Source organism: Phyllostomus hastatus, unplaced genomic scaffold (assembly GCF_019186645.2).
Source record: "Phyllostomus hastatus isolate PE091 unplaced genomic scaffold, TTU_PhHast_1.1 phas_contig_86, whole genome shotgun sequence".
Lineage (NCBI taxonomy): Eukaryota > Metazoa > Chordata > Mammalia > Chiroptera > Phyllostomidae > Phyllostomus > Phyllostomus hastatus.
In genome coordinates, this window is record NW_025333977.1 from 77,095,926 (window position 1) to 77,120,439 (window position 24,514).

At 34.6% G+C, this 24,514-nt stretch overlaps 1 protein-coding gene across 1 annotated transcript in view; it reads left to right on the plus strand.

Annotated features, from left to right (window-relative positions):
* The first annotated feature begins 2,075 nt into the window (after positions 1 to 2,075).
* Positions 2,076 to 24,514, plus strand: part of LOC123827236 (T-cell receptor-associated transmembrane adapter 1) — a 33,486-nt gene continuing 11,047 nt past the window's right edge. Inside the window, exons 1-3 of the mRNA XM_045851688.1 lie at positions 2,076 to 2,223; positions 14,714 to 14,824; positions 23,653 to 23,689. Coding sequence (XP_045707644.1) covers positions 2,217 to 2,223; positions 14,714 to 14,824; positions 23,653 to 23,689 — 155 coding nt within the window. The 5' untranslated portion in view covers positions 2,076 to 2,216. The remainder of the gene's footprint in view (positions 2,224 to 14,713; positions 14,825 to 23,652; positions 23,690 to 24,514) is intronic.

Here is a 24,514-nt window from a genome sequence, read left to right on the forward strand (position 1 = left end):
GATTTCTGTTTTATGTGACGGCTAGGATGTGGGTATCCTTGTTTCTTCTCATTTCATCCTCTACACTGTTCTTATTCTAATAAGGAGATGCCTGCACCTAAATTTCCAGGCCTGAGACCACCTCTCTCCATATGTCCCAGATGATATAGGTAAGCATCTAGTTTGCCCATATTCCAAGGTCCTGTTCTGGTAATCTATGCAGTTTCCTTTTGAGACCGAGGCTTCTTCCTTTTGAGACTCCCATATACCTGGGCCCTTTCCTCTTCAACTGAAGTCTCTGGTGCTCAGAACTACCTGAAGTCTGGGATTCAGCTTTCCAGCAGCTTTCTCTGTTCCTGTGTTCTACCTAATTCTTGGATGGATCCTTTGAATTCCTTTGTCCTTTGGTCCCTCCATGAACCTGAGACTTCTGTTCCTTTGAGCTCTTGGTCTGTGGACATCCAGGCCTGCTTCACACAACCTGTTACCCTGCTAATGGATGGCAGCCGAGCAAGAAGTTCTCTGGCCAAATGGATTTAGAAAAAGCTCTGTTAAATGACTAGTCAGGATTTTTCTCTGTAGGACTTACCAAGCCTTTAATGTGCTTGCATTCACAAAGGTGAAAATAATATGTTGAAAGAACATTTGTTTTTCAAAAATTTCCTAAAGGCTTAGTGTTATATAGAACATATTTTGAAAATGCTTTTTGAAAAATATATAAGATTAGATGAGGGAATCTCCATGGTCTCTTTTTGTTTTACAGATTCTGATTTAATGATTCACAAGAAATGTTTCTGGAGAGAGTGACTGAAGTAGAAAAGTCTGTTAGTGTTTAGTCAACTCTGTCCAAAGAATAAAGAAACCCTGCATTTCGGTTACTAAGGAGTTGTTTTTGGTAATGAAGCAAGGCAAAAGCAGAAGACTAACATTTATTTATTTAATCATTGTGAGAATATTTATTGAGAACTACAACATGCCAGGCATTTTTCTGGAGGCTGGAACTTTAATGATGGATAAGATCAATACTCTTCCTGCTCTCAAGAATCTTAGAGAAATCAGTTAGAGCAAAATGTCCTGCAAGCCATCTAATATCTTTGCTCTGAGTCTGTGCATTGCCTCATTTTTTATTTTCCTTCAAAGTCTCCTTTTATAATGTACTGGATTCAAGCTTGCCATTCTTCTATAATTAGAGAAAATGAGTGGACAGCATAAGCAAATATGCATACTAGCATACAACATGCAGCAGATACATGCACAGAAATACATGCAAAGCATATGTGTAGATAAAGAGAAAACCTTTATCTGGCAATGTTAAAAATACAATGCAACCATTGATATACATATGAGTTTTTCAGAACATTGTTCAGGACACCTGTATTAAAATAATGAGGGGGTGCCTGGGAAAATGCAGGTTCCTGGGCTCCACTCCAAATATTCTGATTTAGAGGACCTCAGGGATATGCATGTTGAATTAGTACCACATAAAATACTTATGCTCACGAACATTTAAAACTTCTCAGTATTGAAACTCCAAGGTGGGGATCGAGAGCTGGAGCTTGCTGCCAAATGGACCTGGATTGATCAGAGGCACCCACGTGGGCTGAGGTGAGGGTTGGCAGGAAGGGAGGCAGGCATCCATTCTCCTAGTGGAACAATGTCAAGAAGGTGCCCGACATACAGAGTTTCAGAAAGTGCTAATTCCCTTCCTTCTGTCATGCCTCAAAGAAAACACAACTGACAGCCGAGCACACCTGGGGCTTCTCACTGTTTCCTTCCCAGTTTAGTATAGTTCATTTTATTTCCACGTGAACTCACGAGCGAGGATATTGCTGGATTCTTTCCAGAAAGATTGGAGATCGCCTCCTAGTCTAATTTATAATTTGATTTTATTGTTTATTTTTAAAATTAGGTTTAGGTATTGATAAAAACTCAAAGAGCAGGGTATAGAGTATTGTGGGATTTTCTCACGTTACACAAAAATTAAAAGCCTACTACTAGTTTCAGATCAAAAGTCTAGAAACCTCCATCACCACATTTCCTGTTTGTAACTGAACAAAGTACACACAAAAGGTTTTAAGAAACAGAAAAGAGAAAAAACTGAGGTAGAGACAAAGACAAGTTTTACTGCCATTCTTCTTCTAACAAAGCAAAATTACTTAGAAACAAAAGTTTGTGGGAGCATTTTTAAAACAGGCATTTGCCTTATGGCTACATAAGGAATTCTTGAGAAAGGAAATATGCCGGGTAAGTAGAATTTTTAATTTTTTTATTTTGTTCCTATGCCTAAAATTTCACTTAATAACTTTTCGAGTCTCCAGCAAAGACACTTAAGATTTGGAAAGTAGATTAGTTTATACATTATTTTTAAAATGTGAGATGACCTCTAGTGTAATTAGAACACATTTTGAAATCTATTAATCAGTATAAATGACTATTTTAAAAGAAAAAATTGGGAAGTGTTTTACAATATAAAGCTAGTTGAAGCTATTCAGTGTTTTTTCTTTAATCACTATGACATGTAAAGAAATTGTTATTTTTAAAGAAACTTTCATTGACCATACACATTCCTCTTTAGTTTTGTTCAGTCACAAAGCAGGCTAGCACTAATCACATTCTAATTCCTTAGAGTCTGGGAACTAGATCATCTCCTGAGGCCAGTGGGGGTTTCATTGCCTGTGCAGTGGACTGTGACAGTTGACTCCACATTGATCGGCTGTGTCTCTCCCATGTTGATGGTTCACTCTTCTTTCATTCTTTTATGTACTTTTTATTTCTTTAATGAGTGTTTTTTTGTGTGTTAAGAGAAAATGCATATTTATTGAGGGTTACAACTGAGAGATATGTATGAAAAAGGAAAAATTACAGGAGTTCCCATCTCATAATAAAATTCTACATAGTACATTGTGTTTCCTCCCAATTTTTGTTTCAATGCATTCTACATTGGTTTGTTTTTCAAAGCTGAAATAATAATGTACACAAAGTCATAATCCAACTTTTTTTACCAACATTATAACAATTTCCTTTTTTATAATAACTCCTAATTATTTTACATGAATGTACAAAATAATATCTATTGGGTTAAATATAGTTTACTTAGTTACTTATTTATTGTTGAGCATTTATGTTGTATCTAGTTTTTCTTTTTTATATTTTAAATGACAGAAAGATGAGCATCTCTACAGCTCATCTTCTAAGGATTATTTTCTAGGAAAGACTTCTAGAACTGGAATTACTGAATAAGAGGCTGTGAACATTTTAGGTCTCATTATTACCAAATTGCTTTTCCAAGAGTGATGATAATTCACTCTCTTCCTAGCAGTGTCTCTCCTTAACAGGCTGATCTAATTTTTTAAAAGGAAATCTTTTCTAATAAAAGCACAATAGGCTAAGACATTGTTTACTAGGCATTACTTTGATTATAATGAGGTTGAACATTTTTGCATGGGTTTTTAAACTGTTTATAATTCTATCACTTGTAAATTGTCTGATTACATCTTTTGCTTAATTGTTCTGCTTAGAGGACTTTTCATGTTTATGAGTATGAGCTATTTATTAAGATATTATATCTTATAATTCTGTGAATTTGCATCCAGTGTTTTGTTCGCTAGATTTTAAAATCAATTGATTGGGTTAATCACATGGGAGCATAAGCTGACATACACAGTTTTCATGCCGTTCCTCCTTTTCCAGGGTTTCATAGATTAGCAAAGAACAAAAAGAATTGTTCCAGTTTTGCTAGTGTCCTGCAGGAAATGAACACAGCAACACTAGGAACAACTGCCATGAGCCAATGGTGATGGGGAACTCAGGAAGGCCAAAGCCAGTGAATATGACATTCAACTCTTTCCAGTATTAATTAATTATAATTTTACAAGGGAAATGGCAAAATCTCCACAGCATTTTGTAATTTAGGTTTTCCCTTCGTGTAATAAAGGAACTCCTCCATTGTCAATTAAGACTTTCTACAATTCCACATAAGAGACAAAAAATAAAGTGGTCATCATGAAGCATCATAGGTTTTAAAACAAAACAAAAACCTTAATTTGAAATAAGATGACAATCAGATGATAATATTTTTTACATTGAGATAGGTGAAATAAAAAAGAAAGTGTTTGAACACAACAAAAAAGTGAAATTCCTAGTTAATTAAAACAATGTATGAAAAAAAAAAACCTAATCTTTCCTTTTCTCCTACCTATGTGCCTTCCAGTCACTGCATCAATAAATGTGCTGGTATCATAATTCCAACTGTTTTTCTGCAGTCACACAAAATCAATATTAGCTGAGCCAAGTGGAGAAAACAACTCCTTTGGGCTACCATTAATTTCGTTTAAACAATGACTCCCAATGTAGTTACATTGCTGTTTTTCTAAAACAGAATTTTCATTGTCTTTATTCAGTTTGCTTTTCCCTTGGGCCTCAATCACCTTTCTGAGAAAAATGAAAGCCTTTCTTTTAGAAACCAGGTAGATAGGACTGATTTATGAATCATCTTTTAAATTCAGATGTTCTCTAAAATAAAGGTAGGTTACAGATCATGTTTGATTATTTAATTTAGATAGTTTGGCAGTGGTTTTAAGGAAAGTTAACTCAGGAAAAATTGTCACTTAAAGGTCACAGCTGAGAAATAAATGTCCATACATTGCTAGTTAATAATTAATATTGTAGATCACTTTTCCAAGCACTTTAAATTTCATTTAATTTTGTCAGCATTCCTGAATTAAAAAGAAGAGAGAAAAAATTAACAGACCTTCTGAAGACATTAGAAAAACACAGTAGTGAAAGAAATGTATTAGATGAAAATTTCCACATACCCATGCCATCATCTGAGGGCCTTACCAAGGTGTTTATCCAATAGGAAACAATAGGTATGGACATAAAATGGACAGCTAAATATGGATGAAGAGAGATTCATTGAAAGCAGGGATTTTTCCATTACTTTCATTCCAGTAGGATTTCTAAAGTTTACCAACTACAGTTAAAGTTTAATTATGAAAGTGAGTACAGGAATCACAACATATTGTCTTAAGATCTACCCTGCACTTCACTCACATCCATATGCTTTCCCCAATTAAATTTGGTAAGTATTGGTTAAGGGCATTTGCAATGTGCTTAAAGGAGGGATGTAGACATCACGTACAGGGGGATCTGAACCCCTGTTTTAGAAGTGGTTCAGGAGTGAGGTTCAGTGATTGGCAGAATGTCCCACATTCACAGGCTGTAGTCACAGCCTGTGACTACACACACTCCCTTTCTCCAGGCCATTTGAAACAGACACTGCAATGGGCTGTACAGCTATTGTCCCTCTGTCCTTTGTAGCATCTCTTGGACATACACCACTCACTTCTCAAACAGCCCTTTGTTTATAGTAGACATTTAAGGTGACAGGTTTTTATTTTTCCATTGAAAACATTATCTTATGTACTTAAAAGCTTGGGACTGGATTTGAGAACCCCTCCCAGTACTCCTACCACTCTAATGCCTTCTAGTGATGGGCTGTGGGGGTGGACAGTGGTCGTGGACTGTGTGGGCAGTGACAACGTGCCACATTCAGAGAATCATGAATGTGCCTAATTAGGCACCAATCCATCAGCACAGTAAGAAAACTCATGAGCAGAACCTATGGGGATTGTTATATCTGAACTTTTTCTTTGAATTTTCTGGGGGGCCTAAAATAAATACACATACACATTCATGGAATACAAGGAAGAGACATTCACTTCTCTGACAGAGTTCATGAGGCAACAAGAAAAGCCATCACGGAAGGCCATATCCTGTATACTATAAATGCATACACTTGTCTCGGTTACAGAACCCCTGAAGGAGGAACAATTGAGGCATTATATTTATTACTTTTCTATTGTTAGTTGTTTAAGTAAAGGCTCCTGTAAGAATAAACCTGCAAGCAGAAAGGCATTACATTTGCTCAGCTGAGTTTCCTTCCAGAGCACATCTAATTGTGAATTTTAAATACAGTGCCTACCAAGGACTATTGGTTTTAAGGGAGTCAGAGTTCTTATAATTAAACCTATCTCCATTAGCCTCTGGCAGTTGAAAGCTAATACAAACTTAAATCATGGCTTTCCTGGTTGTCATTGCCTCACTAATGACTTCCTGAGATCTTTGGCTTTTTAACAGTGTAAATAGCTAAATTCACATTATGTGGGAGTTCTTTTTAAATTGATAAAAGCTATACAAATGAAAGTAATTACAGTTAATGAATAAAGATACTAAAGATTGCATTTGTTAGGCAGGAATTTTTGAGTACTTTGCGCATTCAGTATTATAACAGGCACTGTTTCTACTGAATAGATACCCACAAGGATCTAGAAATATTCATACTGCACATGGGAAATAACTGGGTATGGGAAGGATGAAGTGTGTGTGTGTGTGTGTGTGTGTGTGTGTGTGTGTGTGAACATTTACACAGATCTCCTGTTCAAGTTGAAAATCTTCACCATGTAGCTACTCAGTATCTTCTCATCCCTGTGTGTTTTGCTTTGTTTTCCAAAATGGGGGTATTTATTGTTGGCAATCAAAGATTATGAAAGATATCAAGAACATCACAAAATACAAAACTTCTAAATCGAAATCCTCCTATGTAAAACTCAAATCCCATTACAAAGGGAAAAAATTTTGGGGAAAAAAAGAGTTCAATAGGAATATAGACTCCTAACATCAGAGGAAAACTGGAGACCATGCTAAACCAACTTTACACATTAGAAGTTAGCCTGTGGTTTAAGTTGGTTATGTGAAGCAGATTTACTGTTATAGTGAATGATAAAAACCAGCCTGAGAGGAATGTACATTGAGGTCCATGTTTTTGCCTTAGTGTTGCTGACATTTCAAGAAAAGTATAAGGTCTTTCCTTAAAGCTGTCACATGAAATGTAGGCTCATGAGACTGATTTAGCTGTTTGTTTATAGCTGAGAGGGAAGTTCTCTTCTTGCAGCAGTTGATGAACTAATACAACTTTCTCAGTGCTTCCTTTAATTAAAAAGGTAAAAGAGAAACGTATAATCAAAATATAATTTTGTGCAAATGATAGATAATATATAGCTAAAAAATCATTGTATTTTAAAAATAAGATTAGGGCTTTCTGCTTACTGCCTTGAAGCATATTTTTTTAATACTGTGCTATATTTTATTTACCCAAACCACAACTATTTATTGAGTATATATTAAATACTAGATGTGAAAAATAGAGGAAAAAACACTAAGTAGGAAGAAGTATGATTTTATTAGTTCTCTCAGGAATGATAAATTCTAGAGATTTATTATTACTATTATCTATGTATTTATTTAATCTCTTACCTCTCTTCCAGAAAGAGAGGTATTAGAAATATAGAGAACAGTATATAGATAACCAAATAAATCATCACAAAGAGAAACTAAGGAGCAAGGGATACAATTAGTTTACAAAAATGAGTATCATATAATCCCTGAGAATTATGGTAGATTGTGTCAAATGATATAGAAATACAGACACATGACCAATGACAATATGCACATAGACTATAAGTGTAAAAATGTTCCAGGTGTTCAGGAGATCCCAGCTTCTTATACCTGAAACTACCCAACGATGTATCAAACAATATCTTCTAGTTCATAGCATCTCCATAATTAATGAATTCAATGGCAAGTTTCACATCCTTGTGCCCTGGCTGGTGTGGCTCAATGGACTGAGTGCCGGCCTAAGAAAAAAAGGGTTGCCAGTTAGATTCCCAGTCAGGGCACATGCCCGGGTTGTGGGCCAGGTCCCAGTAGGGGGCATGTGAGAGGCAACCACACATTGGTGTTTCTCTCCCTCTCTTTCTCCCTCCTTTCTACTCTCTCTAAAAATAAATAGATAAAATCTTAAAAAAAAAAGAAGGCATGTTTCCATATAGTTGGTTCTTTTCCTTAAAACAAGATTTATTTTGCCCTGATAACAAAGGCAGAAAATATAGAAAATGAAAGAAAAAAAAAGAGCAGCAGAGAGTTTTACTTTTTATTTTCTGACTACAACCCAAAGTTTGGGTCTCTGCTACCACTTTAAAAATGATGATCAGCTGAGATGGAAGAAAGTTTGATATTCTCTTACAATACCTTAGGAATATAACTGGGATGTGTCCCGATACAGAAAGTCACTGAAGCCCATTCTACCTCTATCCAGAGGCAGATACAGGAAGAAGTTATAGGCAGGGTCAAAATTTCCTTCCAAAATCAGTTTTGCATCTTTTCAGTATTTGTGTGAGTGAATGGTCAAGGTCACAAAGCATATATCAGAGAGTTGATATCATAATTTCTAGACTGGACTATTTCTTAAGCAAGGTTACAAATCACCCAATTTGGCCAAAGGTAAACTATTAAGACATTTATTAAATGTTTAATTTTAAGCAATGCAACTTTCTGGTTAATTCCATAGTAATAAATTAGTTGTGAAATGTGTCCTTAGGTAAGTAATACTACACTGTGCTGTACTATAATATACCATGATTTATAATTACTAGGCTGAAAGGAGATGGACATCTGCCAAAAGCAGCCAGAAAGAACAACTTAATAATAGCTAGAAAGAACAACTATTTCATGACTGGGTTTATAAAGGTAAAAGCATGTTACCAGCATATAAGAAAAGTCCATTTTTCTGTTCTCATAGTTGAAAGACATACACTTAACAAGTAAAAATAAACATAGTAGGTGCTTAAGGTCAATGTTGAAAAGAAGAGAATGAAAGCACATCCCATTTGAAGCTTCTTAAAGTTGTGACATGGTCCATGAGGAGATTCTTTCTGCTCGCCCTGGCACAGGTTATCAGTATCCCATTTTATGCAAGCATGTATTTCCTAGGGTTGTGATTGGGCTCATACAGCTTATCTCAACTACTGAGATAAGAAATTGTGCTCACTCTACTACAACTCCCCAGTGATTTTTAAAAAAGAAAATAAAATCTCCTATTTATAGTGGTAACAACTCCCATAAATGTAGTCAGATAGCGAGCTGTTGGCACCAACATACTTTGTACAAAACAAACTAATTCTCAGTAGGGTTTTTTTGTCAACACAGATTCATGGAAGAGAGCATTAGGATTTGTTGATGAGAACTTTCACCAGAGCCACAGAGGCCTAATGCATTCCTCTTCTCTCACAGGTTCTATTCCCCAGCTTCTGGGAGGAAGGTCCTTTCTCAATAGCACTGTAGACAAATGTAATAGAATCTACATCATATCTTTCTTGGGTTGTGGGTGTTTCTAGACCTCACACTTGGTCAGAACCTTTCTGTTGGCCTATCATTATATAACTCTTCTTTACTCCACTTTTCATTTATTTAGGCAGTTGACACATGTTTTGTAAGCACCTACTTTTGGCTGAACAGGTTGCTAAAATGATGGTAGGAATCTTACTAGTAGTAAGATAATAATAAAAAGAAAAACAATAGCTAATATCATTGAGCATTAAATATCAGTGAGAAACAGTACGCTCCAAATCTCATTACATATTTTAATTCACTTAATTCCCATAAAAATAGCTACAATGAAGAAATGAGTCATGAAGTTGAAGATAAATATGACAATCTTTCTGTCTCTTGGGAACTTAAGAGACTACTGGGGACAGATTTTTGTATATAAATTATTAGGTCAATACTTGTTGAAATATAGAGGGATATATAGGGTGTCACTGGGTGGGGGACAGGAAGCACTGAGTGAATGCTTCAGAGAGAAGGTAGACTTGAAGGATGGTTAGGAATATATGAGGTAAGAGGTACTTCAGACAAAGGAACAAACACACAGAGACATAAAGAAACAAAATGGTAAATATGATGTCTATTGAAAATTGCAATGCTTCAGAATGACTGGAACATGGTGTATTATTTGGTGGGTATAGCAGGCAAGTCCTAAAAGACTTGCAATCTAAAGAAACCTAAAATAACATCTTGTAGAAATAGACCATGGTAAGGAGAGAAAGTGTGATGTCCTGTGTATTTAGGGCAGAAATAGGAACAGGCACCTTCTTTTAAAAGACCTATGTCATAGACTTCAGAAAGAAGACAAGGAGACAACTTTCTCCAAAAATCACGGAGGAGTGGAATGTATGAGGACAGTGTGTGGAAGGAGAGAGCTAGGTCCTGAGTGGTAGCTGGTGTAGCGTGGATTAAACAAGAGCGATAAATGTAATGTCAGGGCCATTTGAACTAATGTGAAAGAGGGCAGACTGACCTGAAAACAGTTAGCTTGGTACGGTGTTTTAAAACTGTGAACATCAAGATATCAAATTCCTTTAAAATGTGTATACCCTTTGACCCAGCAATTCATCTTCAAGAATTTTTACCTAAAAAACCTAAGATAAGTATACAGCTTTAGCTAAAGACATTCATCACAACATTGTTTATATAACTAAAAATTAGAAGCAACTTACATATCTTACAATAAGGGATTGTTTAAATAAATTATGGAAAACTCATGCAGTGGAATGCAGGGCTGCTAAAGGAAATGGAAGCACATTTGAGGGGAGGAAAAGAAGCACACTGTGGAAAGTAAATAACAGTATAGTCTGTATAATTGAGTTCTAGATCTCCATCTGCAATAATTTCTACACAGAGAATGATAAGTTTGGAAATAAATTAAACAAACTGCACAGTGATTGTCTCTGGATAATAAAGTTTGGGTTGATTCTTATTTTTGTGTTTTTGCTTATCTGAATTTACTAATTGTCATGTAGCATTCAACATAGATGATGTAACAGTTCAAGTTCATTTATTTAAATGTCCCCAAATACAATGACTTTAGAGAGTGAATGAATACAATCTACTTTGGCTTCCTGAATAACCTGAAATACTTTTTCTGTTTTTTAATAGAAAAATATAGTGTGTGCCCTCATGTTGCTTTAAAATGCAAAAGGACTTAGAACTGTACCTAAACTGTGGTTCCATGGCATACATAAGAAGAAAAGTCTTTAATAATAAAAATATTAATTTAATGATAGAAATCAGAAATTAATATTTTTGTAAAATTGTTATATTGTGACAGCAAAGAGGGAAACTGAGACCCATCTGACATGTGAGACAGTTTGCTGGCCCCATTTTCCACAATTATGTTAAAGCAACCACCTGAGAGGGATTATTACCAATGGGAGTTGGGGATCAATCACTCCCTGAAAGAGAGCTTTAAAAATTCCCTTTGACACAGCAGTTCTATTCTCAGGAACCTCCTCTACAAATAGTCCACATATGCATAAAATGTTCAATGGAGCATTTTGTATTTTGTTTGTAGGAGAAAAACATTTTAAAATATCAGAATGTTCCTCTTAAAGAAATGAGTAGATGAATTATATTATAGCAAATACTGTGGAATTCTATGCAAATGCTAAAATTAACATACTAGCATGGTAAATATCCCCCAAATACAGTGGTAATCTTTTTAAAAAGCCAATTAGTTTAATATTAGTGTCCCATTTATGCATTAATAAAGGAAATTACATGTTATTTTATATTCTAGTATTACTGAAATTTTAAATTTACACTCAGAAGTCACTTGTGGCTTTTTCAAAATGCATAATTAAACATAAATAACAAATAAATAATTCTAGGAATATATGCATTACTGTACAATACCTAGGATTATTATATTTAAAAGTTAATAAATATTATGTTATAGAATCCTTATAAATATTTATAGGATTATGTTCTTAGTGAATAAATTAGTCCCCTCCAAACCTTAGTGTTTTTAAACAGATTAACTGGTAGTGCTATTAAGGAAGATAAAAGACTATTCAAGTCATCTCAATTTTCTTTTACTTTATGTAATATAAAAAAAAATTTAAAGAAAAGAAATTCACACATTTTCCTACCATTATCATTTAACTTTTCCTATTTATTAATTCTTGAAATTTCTTTTATAAATCACATATTTTATGTCCAGCATTGCAGACTAGAAGGCAGAAGTCATTCCATCTTTTGTGCAATGTACAGTATCTTGATCATCTAACTAGCACAGTACAAAATTAGAGAGGAGGTAGCAAACATTAGTAGGCAGATTTTCTGGTGTTATGAGAGCCATAGAGTAGTTCAAACAAAAGCAATGTATATAAGAATGTGATGTGCAAATTACATGCATATGTACATCTATATCACAAATACATAGACATACATTTTGTATTTAATCATCTGTATGCCTAGAGAACAGGTGGACAACAGTGTGGTGATTGCTGAGGTGGAGGAAGGTATAGGAGGGACAAATGGTGATGGACAGAGACTTGACTTGGAGTGGTGAACACAATACAGGCACAGATGATGTGATGCAGAATATGTACCTGAAACTTGTATATATTTGTTAACCAGTGTCACCCCAGTGAACTCAATAAAAATGAAATAAATAAATGAACAAACAAATACCAATAAATAAATAAAGCCAACCAAAATAGACAGGACCACTAAAGGCAGTTCAGCAACTACAGCAAGGACAACAGGTATTCAAAGAAAATGATTAGCCATTCATTATCACCAAGCCCTTATTATATGAAATGTTAAAGGGATTTATGTAAGAAATTGAAGAAAATAAAAAACTATGAACAATAAAATGACAACAAAGTCACAACTATCAACAACTAAACCTAAAAAACAACAACAATGAAAACAAATACTACACAAACAATTAGAATAGGAACAGAATCAGAGAAATGGAGATCACATGGAGGGATTTCAGTGGGGAGGGAGGGGAAGAATAGCAGGGGGAAAAGTACAGGAAATAAGAAGCATAATTGGTAGGCATAAAATAGACAGGGAGAGGTTAAGAATGGTATAGAAAACATAGAATTCAAAGAACTTGCATTTACAACCCATGAACATGAACTAAGGGGAGGGAATGCTGGAAGGTTGGGGGGTGCAAGGCAGAGGGGGGATAAAGGAGGAAAAATTGGGAAAACTATAATAGCATAGTCAATAAAAAGGAAAATGATTAGCCATTCATATGTCAAATTTGAGATAAAGATTATAAGTAAAATAGAGCAGCACAAAGAACATTTGGGTTTATGTATTCTTTATTGGATGATTTAAAGACAGATTAGGGAAGTAAAATTAATTTTTCTCCTAATAAGGTTTTGCTTGTGCTATTTATTGTGTTTAATGTCAGTATTTGGATTTTTTGAAAGAGCTTAAATGTTTTGTATTTTGGATAGTCACAGAGAGTTGGGATTGGAAGGTACATAACAATCTCTGTTGTAGCTATTTACATATTGCATTTCATGAGTTTCTAATTATGTGTTTATACATTTTTGCCCTTCCCTGCCCCCAACTAAACAGAGAGTTCCTTGAGAGCAAGATGCTGTTTCCTTTATCTTTGGTTCCTAATATAGGGCATAGCTTCTGGCATAGATGAGATGTCCAATTAATACTGGTTGAACCCATAAACATAGAGTATTATAGAATCACAAGTTACTTTTCACATGGATATATGACTACTAAGATAATCAACCTAATTATATATGTGTATATTGTAATCTAGAAGCTGATTATAATATTAGGCCCATATATATTAGGTTAATATATATAATTAGGCTAATATGTAATATATACATATGTTTATATATTATATATAAATAATTTTGTATATAGTAAGTTGTATAATTTATGCATAATATATATTATATATATAAAATCAAGCTAATTATCTTAGTAGTCACTCATATCTGTGTAAAGATTGCCATAAATAACCAATGGCAACTAATAGGCCATTATATCCCACAGAAACCCCTTTATGGCTCAGGAATGAAAAAAGAAGCCTTCACAGAAGAGAAAGGGAAACATAATGAATTCTCCATTATCCATTCACGGGGATCTAAATAATATGAAAAAAGCTCTTTATGGCCAGTGTTAACAAAACTGGGTTTCTATGATTCCAGAATTATTGATTTATCCCAACACACAGTATCTTACACTACTGGGAATAACAGAAGGGAGTAAGAAGTTTTGCACAAATAATGAAGGCAAGTATGATTGTAGTTTAAGGATGAAAGAAAGGGTAAAAGTATAGCAAAGTATTATCTAAGTAATTTGGATATTCTTGATTTTAAACCAAAGTTTTTATGATCAGTCACCAGTTGTCAAATTTTAGTAGCCAGACTAAAGATGTTTTCTTTGTCATTAATACTAAGAATGCTTCTTTTGCCCTGGCTGGCGTAGCTCAGTGGATTGAGCGCGGGCTGCGAACCAAAGCATCGCAGGTTTGATTCCCAGTCAGGGCACATGCCTGGGTTGCAGGCCACGGCCCCCAGCAACTGCACATTGATGTTTCTCTCTCTCTCTCTCTTTCTCCCTCCCTTCCCTCTCCAAAAATAAATAAATAAAATCTTAAAAAAAAAAAGAATGCTTCTTTTTGCCCGTGTTGAATGTAGGGACCTTTACCAGTACCCATTTTGAAATCTATAAGAAGTCTTTGGCTTTCAATGTTAATTAATTTCTTGGCAGATGATTTATCCTTTTTTGTGAATAAATTCAATAGTTTTAATTGTGTAACCTAGTTCAAAACAAATAGGTAAGCAGCTACTATACACATATTTGATTTGACAGCACATTTTACTTTATTTATTTATTTTTATTTTTCATTTACAGTTGACATTCAGTATTATTTTATATTAATATTATATAAATATATTAAATTTCAGATGTACAGCATAATAATTAGATCTCTATATGGTTTATGAAGTGTTTCCCCCAATAAGTCCCGTACCTATATTAATGGTATGTTTGTTTTGTTTTGCAGCAAACTCTGGGTGCCAGTTTTATGTGTGGGCAATTCTAGTCTCCTTGGTTTTAGCTTTGGTTATATCACTGATCTTAAACATTTCCCACTGTCTGGAAAAGCAGCGACAAGGTAAGACATTCTGAGAAATAGTGAGAGGGGGCCTTCTTGAATTGAGACTGATTCACTGGAAAACAACAGCAGACAATTTTATAAAGTGTTATCCAACAGGATATTTTTATCTATAGAAAATCTGTTTGGTACATATTCACCATACAAGTTCTCTTAATTTAAGAATATAATCATATTAGAAATATTAAAGATTCCCAGTCTTAACTTTATCTCTGCCTTAAGTGATAGAGTAGGAAGAGATTGTCCTGATAAAACATATCTTTCCTCCTCCAGTGGAACAACCTATAAAATTAGCCTATTCTGGTATAGCCATAAAAATTCTCTCTGATGGGTGATGAGAAAATTGAAGACTAGCTCTTTAAGGTTCCACTCAAGCCTACTCAAACTTCTCAGCGTCATTCAGGGCCCCTAAAATACAGACAGCTCTTTGGGACAAAAAGGAAACTGAAAAAGCAATAGACTGAACCACACACTTGTTTTTAAACACTCCCAGGGGCAAGGAGGGAAGGTCAAGAGGACCTGCCACTATCTGCTTTTCTTTTCAATAAGCAGGGCAGCATTTTTAACCATGAATTTTGCCCTCCTTTGCATTATTGAAATAGTGCAATGCCCAGCAAAAGCATAATCTTTGCACAATGTAGGCATTCAATATATGTGCAATAAATGCATGAATGGATTGGATGGATGGATGGAAAATGAATGATGGATGCATGGATAGAAAAATGAAAGTGCTCTTTAGTAAATGAGTGAGTCAAAAAACTGTGGTACATTTATACAATGGAATACTACACAGAAAGAAAGAAGGAACTCCTACCCTTCACATCAGCATGGATGGAACTGGAGAGCATTATACTAAGTGAAATAAACCAGAAGGTGAAAGACAAATACCATGTGATCTCACCTTTAGCTGCAACCTAATCAACAAAACAAACAAGCAAGCAAAATATAACCAGAGACATGGAAATAAAGAACAAATTGACAGTGGCCAAAGGGGAGGGGGGAGGAGGGTTACAGGGTAAAGAAGGGGAAGGGTCAATCAAGGAACCCTTGACAGATGACCTTGAAAGATGTCCTTGTTCATGGACAAGGACAACAGTGTAGGGACTGACTGAGGGGGAGGGCAGAGCAGGGGAGAGCAACATGGGAAATTGGGACAACTATAATAGAACAACAATAAAAGAAAAGTAAAAATATGAAAGTTCAACAATTTTGGGGAGGTGTCTTAATATTCTAGAACACCCCCAAAAATAATAGGGGCAGAACATTTAGGTGATAATAAACAAATAGAAAAGATACATACATTTTCTCTTAACAGATGAAAAGTATTAAAATTAAGTTAACTAAACTAAGTTAGATACATGTAACCAAGAAAAATTGCATACAGCTAATTTAAAACAATGGTCAGACTCTGGGGTGGGTTCTTGGTTCCCACGAGTGTCTTCTTCAATACTGACAATGCTGACATAAAATATGAAGAGGAAGGCATCATTGCCATGTGGGTTTGCAAACAAATGAGAGGCACTAGAAAAGTGGCATAGCTGAGGTCACACATCTATTTAGTAGCAAAATCATGGATAAGTGCTTGGTTTTTCTAATTGTCTGTCCAAAACGGCTTCCACCGGTGCCTTCTGCTTTTGCGTTGTTGACCAAATGTCCATGGCCAGGAACCCAACACTCTTCCAGGATTTCTATTATCCCATTTCTGTGCCTGAGAGAAAAGTTCAGGCAAGCAGCACTTTTTCATTAGTAATGACTTTAGTGATTACTTTTATAATAAAATATTTTTCAAAGTTTATATCAGATGTACAAATGACCCCATCATCAGATATCTAGATATCTTCTTTGGAAAGTTTCCTTTGTGGAAAAAAATGAGCTAACAGCAGTACCTTTCTTTATATAATCACTTAAAATGAATATATTTTACATTTTAATGAAAATATTTTATGAAGTCAGATGATATTTTCATCTGAGTTAGAAAGGTCAGTTGAACCACAGAGGTGAAGTAATTTAAGGTGGAAACCAGGACAACAATAAGCATCTGGATAATATTCATTCTTCCTTTGATTCTAGTGATAATTCTGTGGAGATTTATGTGGAGTCAAAAAACAAGTGGGTTTTCCAATTCTCATTTTTGATAGTTTGTATATTGAAATTTATGCATAAACATACCATTTTTCCACCATACAAACTGCTTTGGGGAATTGTTTACTTATAATGAATGGTCAGTTGATCACTGCTAAAAAACAGTAGCAGGCTTTTATTATTTTTTTAAGACAGATTTTTTTTTCAATTGTACAAACCCTTATACCTCTGGCCTACCATAAATGAACCTATTGCCTAGAGGCAGTATAGAGGGAAATATTTTATTTTATTGTTGTTCAGCTAAAGTTTTCCCAATTTTTTATACATGTTCCTTGATTAGACCTTTTTTAAGCACAGAGAATAACAAATTACATTCATTGATGTATTTTTAAAAATCTATTTTAGTTCTTTCAATTGTTTTTAACATCATGGCTTTTTAAGTCAAACTGATATTGAATTAAAACTTTGCTTTTAATATTTACATGGGAGATCTTATGCAAGTAGTATAAATTCCCTGAGTTTCAGTTTCCTTATCTACAAAATGTTACAAATATCATCTAGACTATTGGGTTTGTATGTATACCTATATGAACACAGTAGTCCCCCTTAGTAATGGGGGACATGTTCCAGACCCCCAGTGGACACCCAAAACTATGGCTAGTACCAAACCCTATACATACTATGTGTTATCGCATATGTATGTACCTATGAAAAAGTTTAGTTTTTATATTAAGCACTGTAGGTGATTAACAACAGGAACTAATAACAAATTAGAAAAATTACAATAAAATAAGGGTTACTTAAACACAAGCACTGTGACACCATGACACTTGACCCACTAACTGAGAGGGCTACTAAAGTGACCAATGAGCAGGGAGTGTACACAATGTGGATGGGCTGGACAAAGGGGTGATTCACTGATTCATGGCCCAATGGGACATAGCAGGACAGCTTGAGATTCAATTATGCTACTTAGAATAGCATGCAATTTAAAATGTATGAATTGTTTATTCGGGAGTTTTCTATTTAATATTTTCGAACCACAGTTGACCATAGGTAACTGAAACCACAGATAAGGAGGGACTGTGGTAGGGACCTAGTCAGTCAGTCCTGGACAATGTACAGCCCACATTTCCATTCTGGGTGGCCTGGGTACTTCCTACCCTCATTCCGGAAACATTTGTTAAGAACTCACTATGGCAACGTTATCCCGTTTAATTTTATTGTCTGTTGTTTGAGTGAATATTAGTTCCTCTGGCTTATTCTCTGCTCCCACCATTCCTATACCCTCCAGGCCCTCTCCAGCTCCCAGCTCATGTCTTGTCCCCATCTATTTCATTAACACAACTGTACAATCACCTGAATTTTAGCAATAACTGCTGTGCTCATTTAAGTTGCATACAGGTTCATTTTAGAGAGTTTTTCTGTAAGCTTTCATGGAATTGGTTCTAAATATTAACCTATTGCAAATTATTTTATTTGAGATATAATGTATTCTCCTTAGGTGGCGCACACAACACTGGGTCTTGCATTTTTTAGTGTGCAAACCTAAGATTAACCTTGGAGCAATGTTTATTTATCCTGAAAGAATGCCCTTCATTCCTGTCCCCTCCATTTTTTCTGCCTGATGTCCCTTCCCACCTCTCCAACATCTTCCTGTATCTTTTCCCAAGTATTAGTAATAACTGCCTTCCTTTCTATTACATATGAGTGCTATCTTTCTCAACCAGAGATTCCAGCTGGATTTGGGGTTAGCTCTGCAAACAGACTTCTTTCCTTTTTCTTGAAGATTCCTCCTTGCTTTGTTTCTGCTAGACAGATAAACTAGAAGAGATTCCATCCTATTAACCAGCTTTGCTTTTCTGCCACTTGGTCTGGGAATGCAGTACCCCTATATCTGGCCTCATATAACTCTATTTTTGCATCTTTGTGCTATTCGTTGTGGTTAAGAAACTTGCAAGATATGACTCCACCTTGGCAAACAGTCAGTGGCTAAGCTCTGCTTATGTATTAAACAGCTTACGAAAGACAACCTCTATCCCAGCAACAATGTAATATCTTCACATTCAATCAGATAGACAAGATAAGCCTCTCCTTGATGTTTTCTGTAGCAGTGCTAGGTAGAAGCTTTGAAATGCAGTTCTTCCTTCCCCCTAAAATAAATCTTTTGTCTTTTATGTGATTCTTGGTTCAAATCTGTTCTTTAGGAAGGTTATGTTTATTTCTTTTTTTCTGATAGGATTGCATTCATTTTTTTCTCCTTTAAAGCTATATATATATACACACACATATATGTATATGTATATGTGTGCATATATATGTGCACGGGCACACATGTGTGTATATGTGTGCGCAAATATACTTTAGTGTACAAATATACTTTACCCAGCCTTTCTTCTCTGTTTTGAGAAGGATAAAACAAGTGTATGACTTGCTCATACATCAAAGTCTTATCGATATCTCTCCTATTCACTAGAAAATTATGGCACATTTTTTCACATTAAAAATGTATCAAATCTTTTTTTATTATGGAGTTTCAGCCATGTGCTGTGGTTTCTTGTTATGTATTGTGCATGGAAGGGTGAACGCGATAAAGGGGAAAACATAAAAGCAGCTGTTTGCTCACACCCTCTCAACCATGAACCAGAAACAAAGTGTTTGCACCTGAATCACAGGAGAGGGTTAGGAAAACTCACCCAGCTCTTCTCAGACAGAGTCTTGCAAATATAACTGTTTTACAGCTAAATAAGAACTGCTGTTTTATTTTACCGATAATCATTGAAATGATAAGGTAGCTTTTAAATCATTCCAGTTATTTGTAAATAAACTTGTAAGCCCTCATGTCAGAGCAAGCCCTTTTCAGGAGCCTGGGCTTGCTGAATTTTCTCCTTAGCTGGAACCTTTACACTTTTGATTACTACTCTGCTTTTTAAAGAGATCATATTCTATTACACTTCATGTAGGAAGCACGGTAACACTGAAACTACACATGTCCCGAGCATCCAACTTGAGGCAACACATATAAATAGCCCTAAGAGTGGCCTGGAACCGGGCGGTGTCCTTGAACTTTTCTTTAGAGTTCCTCTTTCAGGGCGCTTTTTCAAAATGGTTGGTCTTGCAATATAATTTTTTTTACCTGTTAGTTATTTTTTTCTTCGCATTGTTTTAGTTCATTTCCTTTTACCTAAGCATTACATTAGTATATGGCATCCTTTACATAATTGCTTCCCCTTTTTTTCCTCACAAAGCTTTTCGGTCTAAAACTCTGTTTTGCTGTTCTCTGGTGACAATACATACAACCACATTTCCATTCTACCGAGCTGTCCTGGCACCCATCACACCAGGGTGCTTTCCAGGCACCAGCATTCACACTCCGACCACTGCCATGGAAAACACACACTGTTTCTTAAAAATCTTTGTTTGGGGGAATATATTTTCACTCCATGCTTATTTTTTCTTATTCTAAGTAATGTCACTCTTTACTTTTGTTTTCACTTTTTTATTTTTTATCTTTTCTTTCAATTCAGTATTTAGTTGGTGACAATGCCTCTGCCAAAGGCGAGACTTGGTTATTTCATTCTAAATCAAGCTTTACTTATAAATATTTTATCATCAAAATAGCATTGTACTTATATCCATTGTTTTCAGCTAATCCATTTAATGAAGAAACTTCCCAGTTGAAATCAGCACAATCAAATTGTGATTTGTTATGTGATGTGCATTTAAAATGTATAGTGTTAAAAACTAACTTTGTCATTTTCTATGAGGGTTTTACAAAAAGTGTTTTATTTATCTTCTACATCTACTTGCCTGATGTAGACATTTATTATCTTCACTTATGGGTAAACTGAGAACAGAGTTTTGAAGTGATTTGCATGTTGTCATATGACAAATACATCAAAGAACTAATGCTTAAATCCAAAGTCTTATTTCTCACCCTGAATTTGTTCCATGATGCATCAGGCTATTCTTGTATATGATATGCACTTTAATGCTAGAAAAATCTGAATAATTATTGATTACCTGAGTATAAACATTTCTGCCATAGCAAAAAAAATCCCACATATTTTCTATTTTCCAGTTTACAATTTTTTGTCTGTATTAACTAATTTTTATTCTTATGCTTATTGAAGTTGTTTACATTTCTCACTCTTCCAGCAGACATCTCTCTGCTTCTCCCTATGTCAATGTGCTTTCATACTCACAGGACTAATCTGAAGGTAGTTGAAAGCAACTGCATTTTTATTATGCAGCTCTTGCTGCATAGGGCATTTCCTGTTGGCTGGCAGAAAAAGATTTTAGATATACCCCCAGTGGATTATATTCATCATTTTTGGTCCCATAGCTGCTCTGTGTGTATGTTTTGCAAAAACTTCCCGCATTTGGTCCTTCACAGAATTATTCCAAACACGTTGACATGTGACATGCCCCTTGCATCCTCCGACGTGATGATTTTGAAGTTGTTCCACTAATGCTTCTCTAACAATTAATGACCCCTCTGGAGACAAACTTAATTTTGTTGCACATAAATCTACCTAAAAACAATCTTTGTAGTTGTTTGATGATTCATTCAATTATTTGGAAATGTCTGTGCTAGTTCCTTACCAGCATGCAGAGTTTTCCACATGTTAAGGCTGAAAGACCTCTGTTTGGTCCTTATTGTGTCTGAGTCATTGTCAGAGACTTCGATAATACTGGGCTTTGCTTTTATAAAAGTAACTTCTGCAAAATTTTGGCTTTATTTTAATGCCAGGTTAAATAATATCTAATCAAAATAAAATAAATATAATATTATATACATCCATCCACTTCAACATCAAAGAAAATTTATTGATGAACATATAAGACACTTCTTCATAATATTGGTCTTATTAATGCTGTACTCTGAATTTGCCTTAATGTCCCTCAATAATTCCTTATAAATCTATTGTCTTTCACTTACAAATGTCTGGAAGCTATTTTTTTTCCATTTTGAATACATATATTAATTTAAAGTAAAAATATTTCCTTTCATTTGCCTTTGAGCCACCACCTGGGTTACCTTCTTTGAATTGGCACGCGATTTGCTCACAGTTTTACAGCCCTGCATCCACTCTCTCATCAGTCTTGTCACTGCAGTGCCCCAGACTGTTTCTTTTAAAAGCTGTTTTGCTGTTTTTTCAAACATTAAATCTATTGAGGTGACAGTAGTTAATAAGGTCATATTAGTTTCAAGTTTATTCCTACATATTCTATTCTTTTAGATAGAACAATTACAAAAGAAATTGTTTTTTTTTTCATTTCTTTTTCTGAAGTTTAACTGTTAGTATGTAGGAAAGGAGTGTATTTTTGTTCACTGATTTGGTATTGCGAAACTTGACTCTATTTGTTTATTGTTTCTAGTAACAATAAACAAATAGATTTTTGGTGGGGTCTTTAGGAATGTGTCATCTGCAAAAAAGTTACACTTTTGCTTCTTCATCATAATTGGGATGCCTCTTATTTCTTTCTCTTGCCTGACTGGTCTGGCCAGGACTTCCAGAAGTGTGTTAAATAAGAGCAGTAAGAGTGGACATTCTTGTATGTTTTTAGAGAAAAAGCTTCCAGTTTTTTGACATTGAATATATTAGCTGAGGGTTTATCATATATGGGCTTTATTATGTTGAGGTATTTTTTCTATACCCATTTTATTGAGTGTTTTAATCATAAATTAATGTTTTATCTTATCAAATGTTTTTTCTGCACCTTCAAATGATAAGGTCATATGATTTTAACCTTTGTTTTAATGTGGTGTGTTACACTGATTGATTTATGCTTGCTGAACCCTCCTTGTGCTCCTGGAATGAACCTCAGTTGGTCATGATGTATTATTTTATTTTTTTAATGTATTGTTGTATTTGATTTGCTAGTATTTTGTTTAGGATTTTTGCTATATTAACAAGAGATATTGGTCTGTAGTCTATGTGAGTGTGTATGTGTGTGTCATCCTTGCCAGGTTTTGGTATCAGGGTTATGTTGGCCTAATAAAATGTGTTAGGAAGTATTGCCTTTTCTTCAAATTTTTGGAAGGGTTCAAGAAGGTTGGGTATCAAATCTTCTTTGAATGTTTGGTAGAATTTGCTAGTGAAGCCATCTGGTCCTGGACTTTTACTTTTGGGGAGGTTTTTAATGGTTGTTTCAATTTCCTCATTGTTGAGTGGTCTATTTAGATTTTCCAGTTCTTCATGATTCATTCTAGGAAGGTTATACTTCTGGGAACGTCTCCATTTCTTCTGGGCTTTTAAATTTATTGGTGTATAGTCTTTCATAGTATTTTAGCATGATCCTTTGTATTATCTGTAATATCTGTGGTAACTTCTCATTTTTCATTTCTGATTTTGTTTATATGAATATTTTCTCTTTTTTCTTTAGTGATTCTAACCAGGGATTTGTCAGTTTTTAATCTTTTCAAAAAGCCAGCTCTTCGTTGTATTAATTTTTGTATAGTATTTTTGTTCTCTGTTTCATTTAATTCTGCTCTAATATTTATTATTTCCTTCCTTATGCTGCCCTGTGTTTCACTCCCACATTGCCAAGAGACTACATGGGCTATGATTGGCCCAAATTAGAGACAATCATTATCTCTAGTTCAAATAGTGGTGACCAAATGGTTTGATTAAAGATGTTAACTGACATTGAGTCTAAGTTCCCCTCACAACCCTTTCTAGGAGATTTAACAAATATATGTCAAAACTTCTTTTAATTTGTCTATTTTTAATATCTTTCAGGTAAAATATACAGGTACTCTGAAGACTACATTCCCAGGTATATAGAAAATGAGTTACATTTTGTGATTCCCAATTAATAAGAGAAAGTAACAAATGCTATGTTGTTGATAGGTTTGGCTCAGGGATATTGTATTTGGGTTAAAAATTAAATGAAAAGTGAATTTAATTACTTTTACTCCCATGTGAAAATTAAAAACTATAGCCATTATTTTCTGCCCTAGTTACTTATTCCTTCTGAGTAAGTGAGAGAGCTGGGTGAAGAACAGAGTGGTACTCCAGCCTACTATCTCTAGAATTATCGTCAATTTCAAGAGAAAATATCCTAGATTATGATTCAAATTATATTAAACAATGCATTCATATAGATATGCATTATATATATTATATATGCATTATATATATTTATATATGAATTATATATATTTTATAAATAAATAAATAAATAAATATATATATATATAATTATGTGGCCCTTAAGAATGGAGGATGAAAAGAAATCTAGCAATACCTAATAAAATTTAAGATATGTTTACATGCATTCATTGATTAGGAAGCTTTGTGGTATGTTGTTTCTAAGGATAATGTCAACCACTAGAAATGTGGTAAATCAACTCTAAAATAATATGCAGTTATAGGTATAACTTATTCTCTTTAATACTTATCTAGTTACAGAGAAATTGTATAGTGTGATGCTTCTTCTTCTTCTTCTTTTTTAACAAAAGGTTTATGGTGTGAATCACAGTAATGAGTTTCATTTTCTTAGGCAGTATATTCTGACCCAAATGTTTCATTAGAATGGAGATTTCTCTTTTGGATAAAATGATCTAAATACAGAGAATTGCACTAAGGACTCTTCAAGATC